General features: G+C 31.2%; 3 protein-coding genes across 10 annotated transcripts; 2 read left to right on the forward strand and 1 right to left on the reverse strand.

Annotated features, from left to right (window-relative positions):
* Positions 1 to 1,106: 1,106 nt before the first annotated feature.
* On the forward strand, positions 1,107 to 8,251 carry LOC110993614 (diacylglycerol kinase epsilon). Of its 2 annotated transcripts, XM_022259947.2 has the most exons (13): positions 1,107 to 1,257; positions 1,347 to 1,474; positions 1,613 to 1,775; positions 1,853 to 1,968; positions 2,049 to 2,172; positions 2,248 to 2,321; positions 2,745 to 2,879; positions 3,284 to 3,423; positions 4,253 to 4,424; positions 5,134 to 5,299; positions 6,155 to 6,207; positions 6,932 to 7,021; positions 7,618 to 8,251. In XM_022259947.2, exons 1-13 carry the CDS (start codon positions 1,251 to 1,253, stop codon positions 7,729 to 7,731), a joined length of 1,482 nt encoding a protein of 493 aa, XP_022115639.2. In that variant the 5' UTR covers positions 1,107 to 1,250; the 3' UTR covers positions 7,732 to 8,251. The 2 variants fall into 2 exon arrangements, with proteins under 2 accessions (XP_022115639.2, XP_022115638.2); XM_022259946.2 differs by having other exon boundaries at positions 1,107 to 1,474.
* Positions 8,252 to 8,816: 565 nt separating this feature from the next.
* LOC110993545 (mitochondrial dicarboxylate carrier) lies at positions 8,817 to 14,924 on the reverse strand. Of its 5 annotated transcripts, none has more exons than XM_045630742.1 (6): positions 14,906 to 14,924; positions 11,599 to 11,762; positions 11,416 to 11,528; positions 11,072 to 11,211; positions 10,749 to 10,956; positions 8,817 to 10,352 (listed from the first exon to the last, which is right to left on the reverse strand). In XM_045630742.1, exons 2-6 carry the CDS (start codon positions 11,759 to 11,761, stop codon positions 10,104 to 10,106), a joined length of 873 nt encoding a protein of 290 aa, XP_045486698.1. In that variant the 5' UTR covers position 11,762; positions 14,906 to 14,924; the 3' UTR covers positions 8,817 to 10,103. The 5 variants fall into 5 exon arrangements, with proteins under 5 accessions (XP_045486698.1, XP_022115537.1, XP_022115534.1 ...); XM_022259845.2 differs by lacking the exon at positions 14,906 to 14,924 and adding an exon at positions 13,429 to 13,513; XM_022259842.2 differs by lacking the exon at positions 14,906 to 14,924 and adding an exon at positions 12,067 to 12,212.
* On the forward strand, positions 12,819 to 14,407 carry LOC110993547. Of its 3 annotated transcripts, none has more exons than XM_022259848.2 (2): positions 12,819 to 12,928; positions 13,601 to 14,407. In XM_022259848.2, the coding sequence occupies exon 2, from the start codon at positions 13,601 to 13,603 to the stop codon at positions 14,339 to 14,341; it is 741 nt and encodes a 246-aa protein (XP_022115540.2). In that variant the 5' UTR covers positions 12,819 to 12,928; the 3' UTR covers positions 14,342 to 14,407. The 3 variants fall into 3 exon arrangements, with proteins under 3 accessions (XP_022115540.2, XP_045486699.1, XP_022115538.2); XM_045630743.1 differs by lacking the exon at positions 12,819 to 12,928 and adding an exon at positions 12,989 to 13,024; XM_022259846.2 differs by lacking the exon at positions 12,819 to 12,928 and adding an exon at positions 13,031 to 13,207.
* Positions 14,925 to 15,424: the final 500 nt, after the last annotated feature.

Here is a 15,424-nt window from a genome sequence, read left to right on the forward strand (position 1 = left end):
TTCCATAAATCACTTCTACCCGACATGCTGAAAAAAATATATTTATTCCTCATTTATTATATGTATTAAACTTGATAAACAATGATATTTTAAGTAATTAGTCACTAGTTTCGAGTAATATTCAAAATCCTATTAGGATTAGTTAGCATAATTTCTTAATGAATTTAAAAGAATATTTTATATGAAAGAATAGTTTAACATTTTATAAAAAAGTAACCTTTATATAAAAATAGCACCAAATGTGAATCGATTAATTAAGATACGAATTGCTTTAAAAATTGATATTTTTCGGGAAGAATCGCCATCCCTAGCCTGGCGATTACTTGATTAAAATAAAATTAGAGTAAAAGCGATAGTTTATTTTTAAAATGATAATGGGAGCTTTACTATTTTTTCTGTAAACAAGATGAATAATTTGATGCTTTGACGTTAAATAGATAATTGGACATAAAGTAATCGTGAATGAAGTATGAACACTTCCATCAATAAGATCTCCACATATTACTTATTAGTTATTTCAATGCTGATTATTCCTGTGTAAAAGTAAATTTAAATGATAATCACAACTAACAGAACAAACTGAAAATAATAGCGTCAAAGTAAAAAAAAAAAAGCGCTTTACTTATTTACTTACCTACTCTCAATTAGTTATTATTTCGCAACAAACACTACATGAAAATCTGATGAAAATCAATCATGAAAATACTTATATTACGCTAATAACAGTATTCATTAAACGACAACAACAAATGAATAATGCAATATCAATCGTCACAGATTATAAATACATAAAGTCAAAGACTACAAACGTAACTTTTTTATTAAAGAGAGGCGAGTAAAGGATACTAAACATACAGCCATCTCGCGAGTTTATGAGTAGTTAACTCTTTAACCGGCAGCACTCTTATAATTCAGGCACATTCAATTAAATGCAAATAATTGTATGGTTTATACCGAAACAGAAAAAATCGAATGTCGATTTTCAAGGGTGATATATCGATTCAGTGAATCGACACAGTACTTAATATCGATTTAAAAAATCGATATTTTCTGCTCGAAAAATCGATTCTTCGATTAATCGATCTCAGATCGCCATCCCTATTTCAAACCTAAATTTATTAAAGTATACACTTAAACTAAATGTAATATAGAAAGATGTAGGTAAAATGCAGAGAAATTCCTCGTCTTGGTTTACATTTTGGTACCAATAGTGGAAATCTAATTATATTTTCTATTAACAACATTCTAAAATGTTTGGTAAATCTCATTTTCCACGATGAATACGTTATTAGACTTACCAAATGTCATCTTTAATTATTATTTTGTGATCGGCGGTTTGTTTATAGCATATTTAATATATCGAACGTTTCATTCCCTTATTGGGACCGGGAATTTTATACAGATTAAGTACAAATCTCGAGGTCATACATGGAGAAACATTCAGTGTCATAATTCTAATCCATATAATATTTATGTGAGTAGTATTTTATTAACTTATGACCAATACTTTCTACCTTTAACCTTTGTGTACATTGTATTGGAAAATTAAACATATATTGTGTTGTTGAGTTGAGTTGAGTTATGAATATAATTGTTGGCTTATATTTTACAGTGTTCCGTGTGTTCCAAGCTTATGTTGCCAGTTGATGGTCTTTACTGTGAGTGTTGTGCTGTAAGCGCCTGCAAGCTTTGTTGCAGGAGTGTTGATAAACAAGTAAAATGTAAAGATATAACTTGGCGTGATGAAAAACCATTTCCTCACCTTTGGGTTAATGGTATGTTATTTATGTGTGTATATAAATTATTAGTAATTAGTAAAATATTAGTTTATATTTGATATTGTTCATTCTAGTTGGAATGCTACGTGGGGAGTCTGGTCAGAGTGATTCAGAGAGTTTTAAGAATTACTTCTGTAGTTGGTGTCAAAGAATTATTAAAAGTCATGAAATGGCTTTGTATAAATCTAAGGTATATCGAAAATAAAAACAAAATGAAGCTTATGTTCTGTTTCTAATTATTATTTTTTATTAACTACACTGTGGTTACAGCCATGTGATTTCCAAAAATATAAGAATATCATAATTCCACCTTATTATGTAAAGATTGAAAAAAATAAAATGATAAACATAAATATTATAAATGATGACGCCTGGAATCCTTTAATTATATTTGGTAAGTGTTGCTTACATATAATAAAGCTCTGGCATAAAATTTTTTTCAATGCTAAAATGGGCTTGAAATTTTTAGCAAACAGAAAATCTGGAAGCAACAGAAGTGATGAAGTTCTTTCCTTGTTTCGAGGGCTGCTAAATCCATTGCAGGTAATTTTGCAACTTAAGTTTTGTTTTGACATTAATAAATTCTGTTGATTATGGTATAATATAATTAATTTTTGAACGCATGACTGTATAAAGACAGCATAGTAACTCTCTTGATGAAAATTTAAATATCTATTCTTTCATTGTAATTGTATAATGAATTCAAAAACGATTTTATATTTACATACTTTATACAAAAACAGGTCAATGGGTATAACATCATTGCTCGTATTAATTATATATATATATATAATTGTTATAATCTTTGTGCTGTCGCTTTGTGTGTTTGGCTCTATTTGTTTTATATATAATATGCATATAATTTTTTAAGTTGGTTAAGTAGGTGATGAATATGTGTCATTTAGTCAAAGCGTAAACTGCAATCATTTTGTAGTAGTAGTAATTAAATTCTTTTCTGCTTTATAGGTGATAGATATCAGCAGAACTGCACCAGAGACAGTGGTCCATTGGCTGCCACCAAAATGCCGGGTATTAGTTGCGGGAGGTGATGGTACTGTTGGCTGGGTGCTCAATGCCTTGCACAAGGCTCCACATATCAAGGTAGCTTAGCCTTTCTCTCGTAGTTCTCCATGTCGTGATCATGTTTATCTATTTTATTGTGAAAATTAAGAGGTATAGCTATTTTAATTCCTTGAGCCACTTACAAATTTTAGTAAGTTGATCCTCTGCGATTTGCGATTTGAAGGTCAGTTAAAGTGTCCAATTATAAACTTGCGAACATAAATGTAATTGTGGTAAATTATACGCGCGACATCGCCTGAGTTATATAATATATGAATATATAATTATCTATATTTTTTCCATAACTGACATGTATGAATTCTGTATAGCGCGACTGTTATTAGTAACTATTATTTTGTGTTCCTTTTTTTTTAGTCCTGATCATTTATGTTTTATTTCTAATAAAGTACAGCTTCCGAGTGTTTCACTTAAGACTTTTTTAGGCCTCAGTTGGTATCCTGCCAATGGGAACAGGTAATGATCTGTCGAGAGCCTTAGGATGGGGAGCGACGTGCGACTCAGTCTTAGATGCACATTCCATAATTGATTCCTTAATTAGAGCTGTAGAGAAGCCCTTAGACCGGTATGTTAACTATACACAATTATACGTACGTAGAATTTCACATCTCATTTAGCAGAAGAAAAATATATAACAGCCTGCAATCTTACCTTACCTATTACTTGTAATATTAGCGATACCGAATTCAATATTGGATTTTCTTCACACGCAATTCTGAGGTATATATATTATCGCTTAAATCACGCGGCCAATTTATATAATATATGATATAAATTGGCCGCGTGATTTAAGCGTGTGACACTTTTGACGTGACAACGTTTTATAATTCGATGGAACCGCCTGCACGCACGAAAAAACATAACGCATGCGGCGTTACCTCGCTCTTGACGTAAGCGCCGTTACCTCGTTCTGAGGCGTTCCATTGAAGGCTTACACTGTAAGCGAGAGCGCGGAAAGAACGACAAAGAGGCACAATTGGCCTCCGCGTTCGGCAGCTTTCGTTCGTTAAAAAATTGACATACATAATTGTATTTATGCGTACAAATCAATGTAACTAGATCAATTCAATTGTGATTTCCATTTACCTTCTTCCTATATCCATACAAATCTATCAAACAAATAATATTAAAATTTTCTTTTGAAAAATGCAACCATTCTATCAGTATTATCTTATGACGTTGTCACGTTCAACTATCGTCAGTAAACCGACTTTACAGACAACGGATATTTTCTACAAAACTCATTCGTTGCCTCATAATACTTCCTCGTACGATGAAAATCAAATATTGGAGATAAGAGATGGACCTAAGGCCTATCTGTAAATAAAATGATGAAAAACAGCCTTAACTACGATTGTCTTGTTGGACAGCGCTTTAGATGTTCGTTTTCCCAGGTGGAAAGTGACGATAACTCCGAAAAGACGTAGTTTGGGTCGCCTTCGCGGACCTCGTGTACTATACGCGTATAATTACGCAAGTATCGGTGTTGATGCACAGGTCGCGCTCGATTTCCACCATGCGCGGGAGCAGTTCCTCTATCGATTTGCAAACCAGACACTGAATTACGTGAGTGAAATTGAACCCTTTGATAGCGTTTTTTTGTTTTTTTTTTTTTCGTTTTATTCTATTTCGTTGGGGCCACATTTGTATTCAAAATTCGGTAATGTTTATGTATCACTCATTGTCTTGTCTGTTTATGAATAGGCTAAAGAACCTTTAAACTAAACTAATTGTATTTCCAATAATTAATCGATATCTCGAACAAGGGTTAGGTGGATTAGATATATTTGGCCTTAACATTTCATCAACATCTTGACGACAGGAAGTCTTCCACGATCCGCTTCACAAGACATTTTCTTTTGCGAATTAGCGAACTGTGGAATCGACTCCCAGTTGGGGTCATCCTTGGGAGATGAACCCAACTGGAAGTCCGATAAATCAATTGTTTAAAAAGGACCATATTCCTCAAATGCCGACAATGTTTCCACTAAAATGTGTGTCAATGACTGGTTTTGTGGGCGTCCCGTAGGCTCGTCCTATAAAAAAAATTACGACCCAATAAATTACTAAAAATGGGCGTATAATAATTAGCCATTGATCATTGATTTTGTTAACACCAATAAGTCTGATCAATAATGAGTAAATACAAATTGCGTATATTTATTTTAATTAATACAGAATGACGATAACTTATATCTTTTGCGTTCTCCAACGAAAGTATCTCCAGACATCGAATAATATTTGATGTTTGAATGGATTTAATAACGACTTATAGGTGGCCTATTTAGTGCTGGGCGTCGGTCGTGCGTTGGACGATGGCGGTTGTTTTGGTCTAGAGCGGCGAATGCGCGTGTTTGCGCCTGCGCAGCTATCTTTACCCCCAATACAAGCACTTGTCGCACTCAATATACCATCTTGGGGTGCTGGCGTTGACCTTTGGAGTAAGTTTTATATAAATCACTAATTATGTAAGTATATTTAAATACGGGGGTAGACCAAAGCCCTATTCTACTATTTTTGGGGTAGACAGATACACAAAGGCCTATTCTACTATAATTTTTTACCCTCTTATTTAGATGTGCGTATCTATATCAATTTGCAATACCAGAAGTCGCTTCCTCGGTTATCAGCACAACCCCACAAAATCGATTGAAAAAAAATATTTTTTATGTACTATTATTTTATGTTTTAAATGTTTTCGTGTAGATTTCCATTAAAAATCCGGTAAATCGATTTAAATATAAGATTGTGGATAAAATGTAGAACCATTTTGTTTTTGCACTTTAGTTTAGTCACTTAATATTCGTGATTTATTACTCTCGACTATTTCGTGATCATTGCATTTTTCCAATAGACAATATTGTCGGTGGTCAGCTTTTTATGCCTGAAAATGCCGTTAGCTTGAGTTACGGGGTTATTTATTTATTTATTTATTTATTTATTTACACTTCGTTGCTAAAGAAACAACTTAAATTACAAGGGATGCAAAGGGCGGCCTTATCGCTAACAAGCGATCTCTTCCAGGCAACCCTAGTAAGAAAAGAAAGAAATAAATAAAAAAATGATGGGTGCAAGAAGTGCAGAAGTTATATAAAAAACAAAATAAATTTATATTAAGATATAGAACCTTAATCTATTAATAACTATATATATTATAATAACTAACGTTATCGACGGACGGACGAAGTTTATCCAGCTGAAACCACTAGACCACCACTGCTGGAGCGAAGCATTTTTGATTTTCCTTTTTTATAATTTCACAAGTTAATGTGGTATGTACAATTTTTTATTGATAGGTATGGGCAGTGAAGAAGTACCTGAGCAAAGTATGAATGATCGAAAGCTGGAGGTAAGGTTAACATTTAACTGTTTACTTTAACGTATCGACGTAAAACTCATGTACTAAACTGCGAACTAATTATAAAATATATAGTGAGCTATACCAAATGTATGAAATGCATTTACGTGATCTACTTATATCTAATAGTGGATTGATCATTTAAAATCAGTTGATTAATATAAAAATAAGATATAGTATAGGATTGACAGTAAATAATAAATCATTGAGTAAGCTTATTAAAACTTAGAAATCATAAATAACTCTTGGGGTCTGTTTCACAATGTCCGGATAAGTTCCAAATAATCTATCCATTGCTTATTGGTAGGATAAACAGTATCTTTGCGTTTTACGACTGTCAGATAGCGCTATTCGTCATGAAACGCGAAGTATCTTATTCGGCACTTTTATCTTTCGAATAATTTATGTGTTGCGTAGCTATTTGGTACTTTATCCATACATTGTGAAACAGGACCTTTATATATGTACTAATATAGAAGAGTTATATGTCTATTGAATAAATTACAATACTATATCTCACAAACTATTAGTGCGACAGTCTTTAAATTTATACAAGTGTCTATTAAAGGCTAATTCTAACTTTATTTTGTCTATTTCAAATATCACGATTCTGTATATATGCTCCACCATTCTCAGCTATCTGTTAATCAATTCCCTTGCAAAAGTACATATTTCCACTTTAGCCCTGATTTTAATGATTACACTTAACATATAGGTAGTGGGAATATCGTCTTCATTCCACATAGCGAGGCTACAATGCGGTCTCGCAGAACCATTCCGTTTTACGCAAGCTTCCGATGTAAGGGTATGTATTTTTTTCTATTTTAGTCCCGAAACGGAACTTTTGGTTCAAAATATTGTATTTAATTTATTGAATATAATTGTAAATACATCCTACCGGATTAGAATACTTTAATTGTGTCAGGTTTATTTCTTTTATGACTAACGCACGGCTCGGCAGGAAAAAACAAGTTAACGAAAAGGGACGATTTAAAAAAAAAAAAATTTTTGAATATATGTAACCCATTTTAAATATAAAATATGGTCACGGGACAAAGCTTGATCTAATGTCATTCCCATACAGAAGCGTTCTTGGCCACGACAGTTGAAAAGTGATTTTGAGATACATTATGAAACGCATTTTGAACCGGGTGTATTTATTTCCCACATACGAGTTGCTTGAGACAAATTCACTTTTCAACTGTCGTGGCCAAGAACGTTTTTTTATGGGAATGACATTAGATCACCCTTTGTCCCGTGACCATATTTTATGTAAATTCGTTTGGTGTTAGTTTGAAAGGGCTTTTAAAAAAAAAAATTCTCAAATCCTATATCTAATAAAAAATAGTAACACTATTCCATCCATTATTCATTTGAGTTTATGTTATATATATTATTCAGATTGAGTTGGAAGGCTCCTGCGCTATGCAAGTAGATGGCGAGCCTTGGATGCAAGGACCAGCGACAATTCTAATACAGCACGCCGGACAAAGTATGATGCTTGTACCGTCTTAAATGTAATTTGAATTTTGAAAAAGGAACGTGCAACTTAAGCCGTGTTTTTCTTCTAAATCATAGACACTCCACATTTAAAAAGCCAGTGCTATTTAATTCAAACCTATTGCCAATGTCAAACTTCATAGATAAACATTTTTGACATTTTTTTTCCTTTTTAAAAATGTATAGAAATTATCAAAATTGACGACGTTGACGATGAGTGTTGACAATTATGATTTTTAAAAGTTTGACGAATCTTGATTGTATATTTTAATTCGATTTCAACACTGGTTAATGTAGGATCAATTTATGCATTGCAATTAAGTCAATTTTCCCACCACTGTTTAGTTATAATATAAAGGTAAAGTATTTTTGTTGTTTTCTCTGGAGTTTGACAGACTGACTTTCATAATTTACCAGTAGTCATTTACATTATTATAGTTACCTAAGCAATTCTCGTGATCTCGCGACACTATTTAATAATATGGCGAACGTTACATCTGCTTTTTCGTCCACATTTACACCAAAAGGAAAATACTCAAAACATAAGACAATCTTAACAAAATGTAGCATCTTACGCCAGGGCCGCTACTCTGTTACTCCCATGTAAGTTCTCTTAATATTCGTAGCGCTGATATCGCTTTGAGATCGCGTGGTAACTTAACATTGATATCGCAATCTATATTGGAAGTTACGAGTACCGACAGTTTTTAGTTATATGTATTATAACTTATATCTGTGAAGTATCATAATTTGCATTATAATTCCAAATATTTTTTAAGTATTTAAGTATCATATCCATTTTATAAAACTTAAATTTTTAACTGTATTTGTGTGTCTGTGTAGTTATAAAGGTTCCTATGTGTATTTCGTATTATCTTTTTATTGGTGTAGTTTTAAATATTTCGAAGCCAAAGATATTGATGTTGTGTGTTTTAAATAAATATATAGATATTACATATTGGTTTTATTTATGGTTTATGTTAAGTACAAAGCTGCGTACAAATTATTTGAAGAAGTATGCCTCACGTCACATCGATGATGATATGAAGGTATCATTTTCATACAAAATAATATTTGTGAAATATAATAAAACGAGACTATTATGTAACAATTTTTAATACACAACCACATAATAAAATATTTTTCTACACATATTCGTGAATTCATTACTATAGACATAGATGAATAAACATTGGTTAAAATGCATCTAAAGATTAATTTCTAGAAAATAAGTATACTCTTGGAAGATACAGTGATAAATTTGTGCTGAAGACATTTATTAAAGATTTGAAACTTACAACAATAAATATATGATTATAACAATGGTAAATGGAGACATCACAAAATCCAGAAACTTATTTAGTTATTTCATAGGCCACTTACTTAAAATTACTATTTTAAATAAAATTTCCTAAGGAATGTTGGTTGACCGATTTAAAAGCATCAAAAAATATGACATCTATAAACAAGTGACGTCTATTTGGCACAGAGTAAAATGCATTAAAATAACAAAAAGCATTGAAGCAAAATAAAAAATAATTAAACATAGTTAGTTTTTTAATGGTAGTATGGAATTGCAAGTAATTATTATTACCACATATTGTTAGTTCGTAAGCAAACTTGAGTTTTAGAATTTACTATTTAAAGTAAATAATGTAAAACACCAAATCTATGCAAAACTCGAGACTAATTGAAAGCTTACTGTAAGATTAAATGCAACTAAATCAAGCTTAAACTTAAATTATATGCGAATAAATATTTGTGCCATTGCAAGTAATGTAAAAATATAAATTATAGACACAGTCAACATGATACAATGTACCCTACGTCTTGGAGACGAATAATAATAAAATAATAAATTATCACCACAGCATCCAGATCACAAGATGAAATTATTCACTGGTAACTTAATTACTATTCAATACCTTTAGCTTTAACTAGAAACTCTAGTGTTATAAATATATGTGCTATATTTTACCTATTTTATGAATAATTAGACAATAAATAGGATAATAATCTGGATTGATTTTTAGAGACAATCATTCATAAGTATAGATAAAACATTCAACAGATAAACTGTTTGAATTATTGGAACAGCTTGTATAAAGTACAAGTCAAATCTATTTTATATTTCGTCAAAAGTGTAAAAATAAATAATAAAAGTTGGCATAAAATATTGTCAAGTGTAAACACTACATTAAACTAGACGGAAAACTTTGAATTCCCCTATTAGGAACATGACATTGAACACAAATTAGGCCATACAACATTCAATATAATAATTTCAAAACTGGGGATACTGTTAAAAGTATCTATTTATTATTTATACATTTTCTATAATTCTGAATTCTAATAGTTAATATTTTTTTTGAAAAGTTATTTGGCCTCTATTCTACTTTTTGTACTTTGAGAAATCCAAAGTTAATTCTAAGTTGTTCGAGGAAAACAAATGTCAGTATAGTGTGCGGTGCTAATCTCACAAATGCTGGAATGTATCCTTTGAAGAATGCGAGAGGCCCTTCTCTGGCCGTTCCTATTATTAAACTTAGTATGCCTTTGATTTCACCTGGCTTGGCATTCATTGCTCTAGTCTTAAGTACATCTACTGGTTGAGTCATGGTTGTTGCTATCGCGCCCTGAAAATGAAATTCACTGTCTATTACACAGATTGCAAGCTGTGAACACTTCATCTAGTAATAAAGTATTCCCTTACTTTGGTACAGCAATTTACTTGAATTTAAATTCAAGTTTTGTACTTGTATCAGGTCACTTTTGAAATAATTAAATGGGACATGCTATTCCTTAAGTAATTAAAATCTGTAGTATAAAATAAAAGAACCTAAATGAACAAATCAAAAGTTGCTGATCTAAAAGCATATAATTGTAATTATCCTAATAAAACATTATTTCTTCTGGAGTTAAGGATTACTGCTTTCTCACTGACCAAGCTATTAAAGTATGATTTTATTACAGGACTATTTTATTCTCAAAGATACCATTTGCACAGATATAAGCAAAATAATATTACTTACAGCTAATAAACTCGAAGTAACATGTGTTGAAATATTATCACCAAAGTATGGTGTGGTGGTGAGTAAGCTCTTTATTAAATCATAGAAAGAGAGTTGTCCTATAGTCATCAATGCGGCTCGGCTGCAAGTCATTGAAGCACCAGCCCATAAACGCATGATTCCTTCTTGTACCGCAACTCGATACAAACCATGAATTGCATTTTTGTAACTGAAAGCCAATATTGATGATTACATAATTGAAATATAAGCATTAAATACCTTTTTTATAAGATTTAAGGACAAACACATACAATATAAGATTGAAACTATAATATTTTACTCACTTTCTTCTTTGGTCTGGGGGAAGCTTCACATCATTTTGCATCCTGACATTGACTAAATCTGCTGGATTACCAACAAACCCACCAGCAAAACCGCCAAGACCAGCTAATAAAGCCGACATATAGAAAGGCATAGGCATACCCTGAAATTCCATATAATTTTTTATAACTTCAGACCCTAAGTAGTACTTAAATTCAACAGTTTAACAGGTACATGCTGTGATTCTCTTTTCCAAAAGTAATTTTTTACATTTGTTATTGAAAGAGATATATATACATAGAAATATATATACATATATCTCTTTTTTGTCATTTAGAATGTCTGATAAATTAAATTTGGAACTCACATCCTTAGGTGCCAAAGTTTGTTTTGCAACTTCATATATACCAAACCTTGCTGTTGAATATGTAAGCTGACGTAAAAGAGATGCTGATATTCCATTATACAATCCCATTATACCTGAAACCAAAATTTAAATTACTTAATTAGTTTGGTATGTGTTTTTATTAGAACCTTTTTTTCTACATACCTTGATTTTTCAAAACTATTTGGGTGAGTTTAAACATAGAGACGTTTCTTCCTTTTTGGGTCTGCATTTGTACTTTCAATAAATCCAAGGGATGGGTTACACATGCTGCACCAGCGGAGGCAAGGCCTCCAAAGTACCATCGAGATATTCTTACGTCCCCCATTCTGTAAAAGGGTACTTTAATTGTTTATTTCCTCAGCAAATATATACGCAGCTACGTCTAAGGCTGCTTCAAGGTGAAATTCGCGAATATGTATTAAAGTACATTATGTAACCAGCTATGGTAATAAATAATAATCACATATTTTCTTAGGTTTTATTTATTTATCACTTATTTTCCCTGAATGAAAGAACTTGATTATACCGTAATGTCTAATTATTACCGAAACGATAAAACGGTTATAACCCGTTAAGATTTATTAATTTTTAATATTTTTAATGTAATCATTTATGTTTATTTAACATAACCTTCTTGCCTAGCAACAGCAAACTGGAGCGAACCGTCAACCAACCAAAAATGAATGGAGTTTAGATTTGTACATATTTCGGAAATGTAAATTGTAAGAACATAATATTATGAATGAATGGCAGTCACAGTCAGAAGCTTTATAGAGGTCGTTGTCAAATGACAAGTGTCAATTAATATATGTAGTCATAAGCCTAACTCACACGACACTATGCTCAAACCTACTTTTAGAGGTAAAGTCAATCAGACGACGAAAGTCAATTTCCTTTCCCAAATTTAGTGGATAAAGTTTAGATAACTGAGCAGCAGGCAGCTTAGGTTTCTTAAGACCAAAATATTTTATTAAATTGTTATATCTCAAAATAATGAGGGTTATATGTTTGTATGTTGCTATTAAATTATTGTTTCTTTTTTTTTGTGAATTTGTACTTAGCGGTGTTGCAAAATTTAATCTGTATCATATATTGACAAGGGACCCACTATCTAGCACGAACTAGGAAGACTTGTTCGTAGCATCCTAATAAATTACAATGATAAAATGGTCCAGTCCAGTTATCCCAACATTTTATGTGCCATGCCTCAACCTTAGCCTCTGTAAAATTTGATTGGATCTAACCGTGGATATAATACGAATTTCAATCAATGTTGGTTAGAGTAATACACAGTCTCAGAAGTTATGGTGTACAAGTTATGGTGAATTACATTGGAACACAAATTATAGTTTGCTCTAATTTTTTTTTCAATTTATCCCTAATGGGAAAGGCAAAGGACTTTAGTCCATACAGCCAAAGTTTGCTCTAATATGAATGTAGCAGTTCTTGTCTAAATATTGTCACCTCTTAAAGTCAACGTCAGAGTCTGTGGGTATGTAACATATTAAATACTGTCAAAAAAAGTTAAATACTGTGGTTACAACTTACAATAATCAACCTCCAGAGTTCAGACCACAACAGTTGCGAAATAAGCATAATATTATAACCTTAAATATATTAAAATAACAACCACCAACAATTATATAAGTATCAATCGATTTCGATATAATATATAAAATAGCATAAGAAATTCATTTTCTGGTTTATAAACTTGGCAAAATCACGAGATAGACTAAAAGTATTCCAAAAAGACAAAACAAAGGCCTGCAAGGTATATATTATGCATATTGTTTCAAAAATGAGTAATTCTGTCCCTAAATAATTACTATATCTGATATAATATTAATGTAACAACAGTACTAAAAGTATTGTAAATTGTTTTTATAATATGGCTTACTTTTTAAAAGCAAGCAAATATACCTATATGAAAATAAATTTTAATGTTGGGTTACAGTGGGTTGCATTTATTATTGTGATTAATTGACGACTTACATTAAAATGTGGTCACACACTTACTCTTCCTATTTTAAAGGATCTAATGAACACTTAGCAATATATAATATTTTATTTTCTAATAATATATCTTTTTAAATATTATTAGTTTCTGATATAAGACTAAAAATAGCTGATAACAAATTTTATATTCTGATTAAATTTGTTTCAGATGTCTGATATAATAACAAGTCTCCATTTAGATAAGGGAACTACACATAAGATACTCGTAGCAAAGGAACTAAATGGTTGTGATAGTTCATTCATTACAAGTTGTGTGCTTGGGCACTGCATTAAGATCAAAAGCCCGGTTCTTGTAATATGTTCACATAATTCTAAAGAGCATTATCAGAATGTAGGTTTAAAGATGAATTATAATTTAAATAAGAATATTGAAAATGGGCTAATACAGTTTTATAATGTAGGTAAAGAGCTTGTAAATGCACTCATGAATGATGATATTATTTCTTGTGACAATGTCCTCAACAAATTGAAGAAACAAATAGAAAACATGCATAACACATATAGTTCAGTAAATGTAATTTTTGATGGTGTTTCTCAGCTTTTTGACTTGGAGTATAGTTTGAGAGATGTGAATTATATTTGTAAAGAAATAATAGATCTTATTAGGTCATATGACAATTCTTTTTTGTTGTTCCATTGTAATGCTGCATGTGAGAATGATGAAACTCATGTATTGGCAAATTTACTGGCTTATAAGTGCCATGTGCTTATAGAAGTCAATCACCTAGCTTCTGGGTTAAGTGCTGATGTTTCAGGTCATATAACATTTTCGTATCCAAGTAAAAAATTTGAAAAGGAACATGTAAATAAAATAGATCAGAAACCATCTCATCATTTGTTTAAATTATTTGATAGAGGAGTTAAATTGTTAGCTCCTGGTGGTGTTTAAAAAACATAAATAATAAAGTGTAAATATTCTGTCTTAACTTGTTAATAAATATAATATTGTATGATACATATTTGGTTTTATTATTGTCATACATCTATGTTTATAAATTTTTTATTATTTTATTTATTTTTTCACACTTATATACCTTAAATATACATGTAAATAAACAAGTTAAGTACATAAGTAATTAGGCAATGGGTGGCCTCATTGCTATCAATTCATTTCTTCCAGGCAACCTTACTAAACATTACATACACATAACACTAGTAATATACTAACTGAAATCGCGTCAGGGTTATGATGATGCACGAGGCAGATGCTTAACAAGCAGATCCTTAAATAAATTTAAGGATAGCTCATCTGTTATCAAGAGGTAGAGTTCCAAAGTAGTATCATTTGCACAGTAAAGGAGTTCCAAAGTAGGATCATTTACACAGTAAAGGAGGAAGTAGACTACTTTTTGGTTAATATTTTATTGGATTATTAGTTGAATAGTTAACACAAATGTAAAAACAGTTAAATAGGCATAACCATTTTTGCATGCCACAAATATGTATCACTTACATAATGCTTATTTTAACTGGAAGCAATGTACTACTCGTATACTGTCGGTTTGGCAAATAACCAGAGAGTCGTGACGGTCATATTAATATTTCTCGTGAAGTATTTGTATATTTTACTTGTATGTTAATTTGTTCACCTTCATTTCGATAGGTCGAGCGAAAAACTGGCCTTGCTTTAAGTTTTCCCCATAATATTTAACTTTGAAACATGCCGAAGGAAAAGCTAGTAAAATGCCTCGTAATTTGCTAATTTACTCGTCATTTTTTAGAAGCCTTCGGTCAATTGCACCGATTGTTACACAGAAAACGCCTCATTAAGAAATTTTTAAAATTAAGAATCCATAAAACAAATTGATTATCATTTTTTTTAATTATTGAAAACAAAAGTAGGTATGTTTCTCAAATTTTTCGTCTTTCCATAGCTAAATACAGTTAAAGATACGTAAAAATTACGTACAATTTATTTGAAGAAGTCTATTAGGTATGAAGGTGTGCAATTATTTAATCAATTACCATCTAA

Source organism: Pieris rapae, chromosome 13 (genome assembly GCF_905147795.1).
Source record: "Pieris rapae chromosome 13, ilPieRapa1.1, whole genome shotgun sequence".
Classification (NCBI taxonomy): Eukaryota; Metazoa; Arthropoda; class Insecta; order Lepidoptera; family Pieridae; genus Pieris; species Pieris rapae.

Coding starts and splice junctions, on each gene's coding strand:
- LOC110993545 (XM_045630742.1), bottom strand. CDS start 11,761: ATGGGGGACGTAAGAATATCTCGATGGTACTTTGGAGGCCTTGCCTCC. Junction 11,529..11,598: donor AATAGTTTTGAAAAATCAAG/GTATGTAGAAAA, acceptor TTTTGGTTTCAG/GTATAATGGGATTGTATAAT. Junction 11,212..11,415: donor AAACTTTGGCACCTAAGGAT/GTGAGTTCCAAA, acceptor ATGGAATTTCAG/GGTATGCCTATGCCTTTCTA.
- LOC110993547 (XM_022259848.2), top strand. CDS start 13,601: ATGTCTGATATAATAACAAGTCTCCATTTAGATAAGGGAACTACACAT.
- LOC110993614 (XM_022259946.2), top strand. CDS start 1,277: ATGAATACGTTATTAGACTTACCAAATGTCATCTTTAATTATTATTTT. Junction 2,322..2,744: donor GGCTGCTAAATCCATTGCAG/GTAATTTTGCAA, acceptor TCTGCTTTATAG/GTGATAGATATCAGCAGAAC. Junction 6,208..6,931: donor TGAATGATCGAAAGCTGGAG/GTAAGGTTAACA, acceptor CTTAACATATAG/GTAGTGGGAATATCGTCTTC.